At 37.0% G+C, this 9,355-nt stretch overlaps 1 protein-coding gene across 1 annotated transcript; it reads left to right on the forward strand.

Moving 5' to 3' along the window:
- The first annotated feature begins 8,149 nt into the window (after nucleotides 1-8,149).
- Nucleotides 8,150-8,626, forward strand: LOC110464282 (transcription initiation factor TFIID subunit 12-like). Its single transcript, XM_021519414.1, has one exon. The coding sequence runs from the start codon at nucleotides 8,150-8,152 to the stop codon at nucleotides 8,624-8,626; it is 477 nt and encodes a 158-aa protein (XP_021375089.1).
- The last annotated feature ends 729 nt before the right edge of the window (nucleotides 8,627-9,355 follow it).

The following is a 9,355-nucleotide window of genomic DNA, read 5'->3' on the forward strand; positions in this document are numbered from 1 at the left end:
TAGAATTCTAGATTTCTTGTACAGTTAGAAACAGGATATTATGAATTTATCATCTTGGACTTGTGCATTCAGAAACATAACATTATCATCAAGGTATTACTGTTATAAAGTTCATAGGTGACATGTCCTGTATCCACACATAGCTATCGTATGGTCCTTGTACAGCTTACATCCTATCACGATCAGATTTTGAAGCATTTCAAAATGAGGAATATATATATCTAATTTTCATATCTTATTTAGCTATTTTCAATTCAAAACAACAGTTGAAGAATGATAATGATGCTAAAAACACTGAAAATCCTTGGAATCCCATCATTAAACTTGACATTGTTATTTATCAGCAGCACGCTAACGAGTATAACTGTATCACTGTTATATATATAAAGTTTATCTGTAGTAAAGAGGATTTTGTCAGTTATAATACGTAAGAAATGTACGTTTCCTTATCACAGTAACTCTACTGATAGATGGCTATTTCACATGCTCCAAAGAGATCGTCTGAGTATGACAGTCCATCAATATTTGATAAGAAGATTCCACTGTACGCCTTACTCAGGCCTCCGTAAGCTCATTAGTACAGCTACATTATTATAACTCCCCTATTAGTGTTGTACAAAGTTGAATTTCCGTTTTTTTATCACTTAATAAGATCTATATATCTTTATTTCTCCGCGTACTGGAGACACGCAGTCTGTTGCGACCGACACATTTTAACAGTTTTATTCATTTTCAAATATGGAATCTTAGACTGAGAATGTTTCATCAATTTATAACATTGACACACCGAGATAAACGTGTCAGGAACTGGGACAACATCACACCATCTCAATAAACGTGTCAGGAACNGTGAGAATGTTTCATCAATTTATAACAGTGACACACCGAGATAAACGTGTCAGGAACTAGGACAACATCACACCATCTCGATAAATGTGTCAGGAACTAGGACAACATCACACCATCTCGTTTACATACATGGAAATTGTTACGAGTCTGGTATTGGGTATTTTTAATTAAAACAATGAACATGAATTTTAGTCCAACAATGGATCGGTTACGTATAAATCACTAGTTTGGTGGTGCCTACAGTTGTTAGCTTAAAGACACTTGTTTTTGTTATGATCAAAGGCCATATGGTCTATGGTGAGACACACCCTTAACCCATTCACCCCTTAAGTCAAATGTGAACCTTACCAAATCAAAGACTGGGGAAGTCCAGTTTAGATATGTAGGGGTGAATGAGTTAAACACAAGATATAATATAACTTTGATATTTCTAACTTTGCACAACCATCGAGAAACCTTTTGAAACATCACACTTTCGACTTACGAATGTTGAACATCAAATATCAAGATCCTGTATAAAAGACCGAATGTGATTATTATTTGATGAAACATAGACTAAGAAATTTTGATTCTAGATGGATAAATATTGGATTTATAGTAATAAGATAAGACATATTTATTTACACACTGTAGCTTGCATGGTTATCTTATCAAATTCCACATTTCTGTGTCAATTAAATTTGAAGCCTGTACTTTTAAGATGACTGCTGGACGTGTTTTAGTACTGGTGAATTTTTCACTTTGATTTATTAGCTGTAATTTCAATTTGTTTATAACAAAGTGGCCTTGATGGTACTTATAAACAGGTGAAATTTGATTGCTGTAGAATATTAGCAGTGCGAGATAAGGGAAGAAATCTGGGAGCTTGGCTACAAGTTTGACACATTGAGAAATTTTAATCTTTTAAGTTTCATGGACGTTTGACTGTACATACTTCATTTGGTTTTTGTTTTACCATGAAAATAATACTATTATGTACCAAACAGAAATTAACCCTTATACAGACCTGTGAACAAGTGTTACACTACACACTTAGCAATTACTTTGGTCAAAAGTACAATTCAGGTCAAATCTTACGATTTTGGGTAACATTGTGCGTTGATCGACAGGGGACTGTTGAGTTGTAGCGGCCTATTTTGTTACATAATTTTTCAGAAGAAAACAAATTCTCGAAAAATCACTTTGTCATTGTGTCGTGTAATGGACTGTCCGGGTATTTCTGTGCATCCACCTCGGAGATTAGATTAACCCTTTCGGGACCCCCGTGATTGTTATGTGTATATGATAATTAGCAAGGGATTCCGAATGTAATAAACCATGTGAGTGGGAACACCATTGTGATGAGTTGTGAGTAACCCACATTCAATCTGAGAAATGTATCAAGGATATTACACATTGTCAATGTGTGTTTTTGTAGGTATTACAGAAACATTGACTTTTTTGGCAATAAAAAGGGCATTTCTCCACCAAAAATGCATGTAAACCTCTGAAATGCGAACTTTTTTGAGCTCTATTGGTATGCAACATTTGTATCAAGTTTGAGTTCAAACAGTCTAAGGGGACTCAAGTTATCGCATGGAAACCTTCTTTCGAACAATGCAACCGACCAGGATGCTGACAAAGTAATACCTATATGTCACCTAGCGTAGGCGACACATAAAACTATTTTTTTATTATAGATATAGACTTTATTTATCTTACAACAATTATAAATCAATTTAAGTTATTAATTGCTGGCCTGGATGTTAGAGCCCGGGGTGGGGTCTTAATGTGGAAGGAAACTGGAGTACCTGGAGAAACCCATGTGGTTGGCCAACCAACCCCTTCGACTTTTCATGTCGGATCAGGGAATTGGCCACTTTGGTGGGGGGCAAACGCACTATCCACTGCACCACAGACCACTCTACTGTTTTTTTTAACTCACGTGATTTTAAATTATTAAATCATCGACAGATTAACAAATTTTTAAATAAGTTTATTGTATATTTCTAAGGATGTTTTTATATTTTTATTTTTTTTAATCAATTGGTTTCTGAAGTCTTTTATTCACACATGATGACAGAGAACATCTAAAACACATCTTCAGTGTCAATCTTCTTTTATACAGTATATAGACATCTCCCTTCACAAAGGTGCAAAACATTAGCAAGTTATTTGAAATCAAAAATTGCTATGCATTTGAGAAATTCATGAAACTCAATACACCAAGAAAAATTACCAGCTATTTTTACAGTCCTTAATTAATTACTTAATCGGGGGGGGGGGTTGTACTAATTGTTTCCTGATTAGAAATTAAGTGAAATATATATTCTTCCTAAAATATCATTGATTACCCGCATGCATGTATGTATACTTGCAGTGAACGTCATCAAGTGCAAATGCTTGCATGGAAAGTTTCAAAATGTTTTGCACTTTACAAGAATTTCCAAAGGTGCAGGCGGCCTCTAGATCTACAGACTCCAAACTAAAGAACCATATAAAACAGTACTGTCTCGTACTTTGTATTAATCAGCAGTGTCCACACAAAGTCCTAAAGTTGAATATAACATAAATATAAACAAAAAACAAGGAACAAAATCAACTTTTTTTTAAGTGTGAACCAGTAATGGAGAATTTTATGTAAATTAGTAAACGCAGCAATTCATCTCCTCAGCACTAGTGAATGCTGGGTAATTACGACTGATCTTCTACTTGTTCACATGATCAATGAAATGAACGGCTAAGACTAAGAAATAGATGTTGTTCCTTTGTTCAATGTAAATGATGCAAGTCTACATCTGAAGGAAGAGTAATTACCTCAATGCTGAAACACTTCTCTGTTCTCCAATAACTTTACTGATGGTTTGTCCTCCTCGTTTGACACAGGTAAATCTTTCTCCAGGGAAGGTCAGAATGTCTTCTTCAAAGCTGTTTGAATGAAATACAGATGAGGAATTAATGCAGGTTTTATGTAGAAGTGACTCAAATTACCAATAAATTTGTTTTCTGATCGGTTTTTTTAAAGTTCATGGAGATGATTGTCTTTAAATTGATTAAGAGATTGTAAAAGGGAAGGGCAGCAATAAGGAGAGAAAGAGTGAGACAGGGGGGCACATAGAGAGAGAGAGAGAGAGGGTAAAAAGGGGAAAGAGAGGTATAGGAACAACAGCAACAGAGATTGAGAGACAAAATGGACAGATGGAGATGTAAGGAGAGAGAGAGAGAGTAGAAAGGGGAAAGATAGATATAGAGACATCAGCAACAGAGATTGAGAGAGGAAAATGGACAGATGGAGACATAAGGAAAGGGAGAGAGAGTAGAAGGGGAAGAGAGATATAGAGACAATGTCAGCAACAGAGATTGAGAGACAAAATGGACAGATGGAGACATATGGAAAGGGAGAGAGAGTAGAAAGGGAAAAGATAGATATAGAGACATCAGCAACAGAGATTGAGAGAGGAAAATGGACAGATAGAGACATAAGGAGAAAGAGAGAGTAGAAAGGGGAAAGAGAGATATAGATATCAACAACAGAAATTGAGAGAAGGGGAGATGGATGAATGGAGACATAGGGAGAGAGAGACACACACACAGAGGGACATTTTTTTTTTTCATAATAGCACCAATGACATCTGTTAAGTTTTTACAGGTCATTCATCCCAAACTAAGTGCATCACAGCATTAATATAAAAAAAAGTATGGACATCTTTGGTTTAATCCAAAGATAATTCACTGTGTAAAAATCAATCTTGCTGAAAAAATTATCAACAACATGTAATTTATAATGTTGTTATCAAATTTTTTGGAGTTTGGCTAAATGATTACAGGAAGACAATGTGACTTAATTCAGTTTGGTAAAACAAACAAAACGACACCCTCATCCAAACTGTACAAATTACCCTGCATTATTCTGTTTATAATCAGATAGCAGCTGAAACAAATCACATCAGGTTCTTCCCAGAATAATCTTTAAAATCTTCTAAACAACAACAAAATCAAACCTAACCATTCTGATGTCACCGTCTTGTATTTTATATGACACAGTAATAAGTCCAGCCTGAGCCCTGGATTAATNCGTAAGGAGAGAGAGAGAGAGAGTAGAAAGGGGAAAGATAGATATAGAGACATCAGCAACAGAGATTGAGAGAGGAAAATGGACAGATGGAGGCATAAGGAAAGGGAGAGAGAGTAGAAGGGGAAAGAGAGATATAGAGACATCAGCAACAGAGATTGAGAGAAAAAATGGACAGATGGAGACATATGGAAAGGGAAAGAGAATAGAAAGGGGAAAGAGAGATATAGAGACATCAGCAACAGAGATTGAGAGAGGAAAATAGGCAGATGGAGATATAAGGAAAGGGAGAGAGAGTAGAAGGGGAAAGAGAAATATAGAGACATAAACAACAGATTGAGAGACAAAATGGACAGATGGAGACATATGGAAAGAGAGAGAGAGAGTAGAAAGGGGAAAGATAGATATAGAGACATCATCAACAGAGATTGAGAGAGGAAAATGGACAGATGGAGACATGATGAGAAAGAGAGAAGAGAAAGGGGAAAGAGAGATATAGACATCAACAACAGAGATTGAGAGAAGGGGAGATGGATGAATGGAGACATAGGGAGAGAGAGACACACACAGATGGACAATTTTTTTTTCATAATATCACCAATGACATCTGTTAAGTTTTTACAGGTCATTCATCCCAAACTAAGTGCATCACAGCATTAATATAAAAAATATGGACATCTTTGGTTTAATCCAAAGATAATTCACTGTGTGAAAATCAATCTTGCTGAAAAAATTATCAACAACATGTAATTTATAATGTTGTTATCAAATTTTTTGGAGTTTGGCTAAATGATTACAGGAAGACAATGTGACTTAATTCAGTTTGGTAAAACAAACAAAACGACACCCTCATCCAAACTGTACAAATTACCCAGCATTATTCTGTTTATAATCAGATAGCAGCTGAAACAAATCACATCAGGTTCTTCCCAGAATAATCTTTAAAATCTTCTAAACAACAACAAAATCAAACCTAACCATTCTGATGTCACCGTCTTGTATTTTATATGACACAGTAATAAGTCCAGCCTGAGCCCTGGATTAATAATGGTCCACTTAGAGCCCAAATATAATCCGTATTTGGTGGTAAAAACTGACAGAGAGTCAATGTCCTTATTCCAGTCTATCATAGAGTAACTTCCCTGCATGCCCATTTTTACAGCTTGATAGACTAGAGCAATCAGGGTGAGGAGCCTTGCTGAAAGATATATCAACAGTATCAAATAACTGTCAGTGGCCTTTGAGCTATAACCACTTTTCCATCAGTAGACCGTTGTTTAAACAACTTTTATATAAAACAGAACAATAAGATTTTCAAGGTGCTAGCTTTTTGTTTGGAAGCAAAATTTGCAGAATAACAAGAGGCCCATGGGCCTTAACGGTCACCTGATTTATTTATACAGAGAGTTGATTTTTGTTTTTAACATGAACAGAAATATTATTCAAAGTGACAAAAAACAATAAAACCACCTTATTCAATATCTAGCATGCAGATTTAAGACTGAAAAGTATTTGAAACTAGCACCTCTGATTCCAAACAAGGAAAATGAAGAAATTTTATTTTAGCACACAGACTCCATTGGGCCCCACCCTACAGCCCTTGGGGGTAGGGATGGCTCAAAATCTACAAAGTATCAAACTGTCAACTTAGGGTTATAATTCCAATCAAGTTATCAACATGTAATATTCAAAGTACCATTTGCCATTATAAACCATAACAAATTTTGCCCAGTCAGGGCTCATATGTGCATACCATCAACCTGCTACCCAATACTGATAATGCTAACCCAAATTGAATTACTTCCAATGGCAATTAAACAAATTTTGGTCCAAAATGTGATTTCCCTTTATAAACTATAGTAAAGTTTACCCCCTCCCCAGGGGGAAACGTGACACCCCAGGGTCATGAAATTCACAATTTTGGTAAAGCACCTTAAGTCCCTTCCATCTATGAAGAGTATTTGATTCTACCATATCTGGGTCTTGAGAAGAAGATTTTTGAAATTTCAGTCAATTCGACCCTTTTTGGCCCCACCCATCAGCCCCGGGGGGTCAGTCAGGGCTGATATGTGCATACTATCAAACTGCTACCCAATACTGATAATACTAAACTAAATTGAATTTCTTCCGATGGCAATTAAACAAATGTTGGTCCAAAATGTGATTTCCCTATATAAACTTTATTAAAGTTTACCCCCTCCCCAGGGGGAAACGTGAGACCCCAGGGTCAAGAAATTCACAATTTTAGTAAAGCACTTTAAGACCCTTCTATCTATGATGAGTGTTTGATTCTACCATATCTGGATCTTAAGAAGAAGATTTTTGAAATTTTAGTCAATTTTACCCTTTTTGGCCCCGCCCCTCAGGCCCCTGGGGGCTGGGGACCATATAATTCACAATTTTAGTTGACCTTTGGCCATGGAAGGTTTCTGCAAAATTTCATAGAAATCGGTTTAGGGGTTTTGGAGAAGAAGTCGAAAATGTAAATTGTTTACGGACGCACGACGGACAACGGATGACGGACGACAGACGATGGACGACGAACGACGGACGACGGACGACGGACGACGACGGACAAAAGGCGATCGCAATAGGTCACTTGAGACTTTGTCTCCGGTGACCTAAAAAAATCTTTTGTTGGAAACAAAATGGCAGATTTATAGATTTATACCCCTTTGTTTTTGTATCTTCAGCAGATTTAGACAAAAAGATGTTTAGAATATATGGTATGTCTCTAACACCAAATTCTGGTAATATCAGCCCTGGAGTAAAGGTCAAGATCCTTCCTGGTTGAACCTGTTATTCCTGGAATTATTACCGTGATAATTCTCCCGTCTTTGGTTTGGGTACCCGTTAACACATTCTATATGCCTTTATGGTGAACACTGAAATACCAATTACTGGTGCCCTTACGTTCTGATGGATTAAACAGTCGCTGTCGTATAATATCAAGTTTTAACAACGTTCTTCTGCATAATTGGACGTTTAGCAATCCTTAATACCAATCTATCTGGATATTTGAAGTTTCTGTGACCTTGAGACCATAAAAGCAAACACATATTGAATATTTATTCTGGTGCAAACTTCGACTGTTGTTCAATGGCTATGCATTTTCTGAGGATCCAACTATGATAATTAACAGAAAAACATGGTTGTCATGACAACAAATACAGTAACCATCAACACACTAACAGTTACCAGGACCACACTGATAGGTCTATGGTAATCATCACCAAATAGGTGGTTACCATGACCACACCAATGCTAGCCATTCCCAAACATATGGTTACCATGACCACACCAACAGTAACCATTACCACACATATGGTAACCATGACCACACCAACAGTAACCATTACCAAACAGATGGTTACCATGAACACACCAACGGTAACCATTACAACACAGATGGTTACCATGACCACACCAACAGAAACCATTACCACACAGATGGTTACCATGCCCACCCCAACAGTAACCATTACCACACAGATGGTTACCATGCCCACACCAACAGTAGCCATTACCAAACATATGGTTACCAGGACCACACCAATGGTAGCCATTACCAAACATATGGTTACCATGACCACACCAACAGTAACCATTACCACACAGATGGTTACCAAGACCACATCAACAGTAACCATTACCACACAGATGGCTACAATAACCAAACAATTTTCTTTCAGTCCAGTGTATGTGAAACAGAAATACCCAGAGTAAGGAAAGAGTCACATGGAGTTTTAGTAATGAGAAATCTTTCCTCCTCTTTTCTGTAAGATAACAGGATCTCAAACCAAGGAAGAATACACAAAGTTTTCCAAACACAACCCCTACCAAAGCGTTTGGTAGAGTTAAGACTATTATTTCCTGAAGGGTGGAGATTCCATGTCTCATCTCCAAAGTGGGCCCGGGGGTCAAGGAGTTTGGGCCCAGGGGGTCAAGGAGTTTGGGCCCGGAGGTCAAGGAGTTTGGGCCCAGGGGGTCAAGGAGTTTGGGCCCAGGGGGTCAAGGAGTTTGGAAATAGTTCATTTTCATTTGCACTGTTGGCCCTTTCTAATAAGTAATATTGAAATTACCTCAATGCCTTGTTGACATGACTTCTACAACTGTTATGAGTAGGGAACCCTGTGTCACAACACTAGTGTGAGACAGAAGATATTTAACACTTGTGTCTCACAATATAATGACCTTTCCTATATTTTAAAAAAAATCTGTCATGTCTGCCTATATATGAAATCAGGTTTACTCCAAGCTCAGGTTTATAAATAAGGAGTAAAGCTCTCAGTGATGACTAAGTTATCAGTCTGGTTCTTAATCTCTCAGGTGGAAATTCTTATCATTAATGGTCACTTATTGTACTCCAAACAATTATGTTTTATTGAAACAACAAGGAACTTTGTACAAAATAGGTCCAGGTGACTGCTTCAGGATCCCTGTGTAACTGTAATT

Source organism: Mizuhopecten yessoensis, unplaced genomic scaffold, assembly GCF_002113885.1.
Source record: "Mizuhopecten yessoensis strain PY_sf001 unplaced genomic scaffold, ASM211388v2 scaffold10979, whole genome shotgun sequence".
In the NCBI taxonomy this organism is placed as follows: domain Eukaryota; kingdom Metazoa; phylum Mollusca; class Bivalvia; order Pectinida; family Pectinidae; genus Mizuhopecten; species Mizuhopecten yessoensis.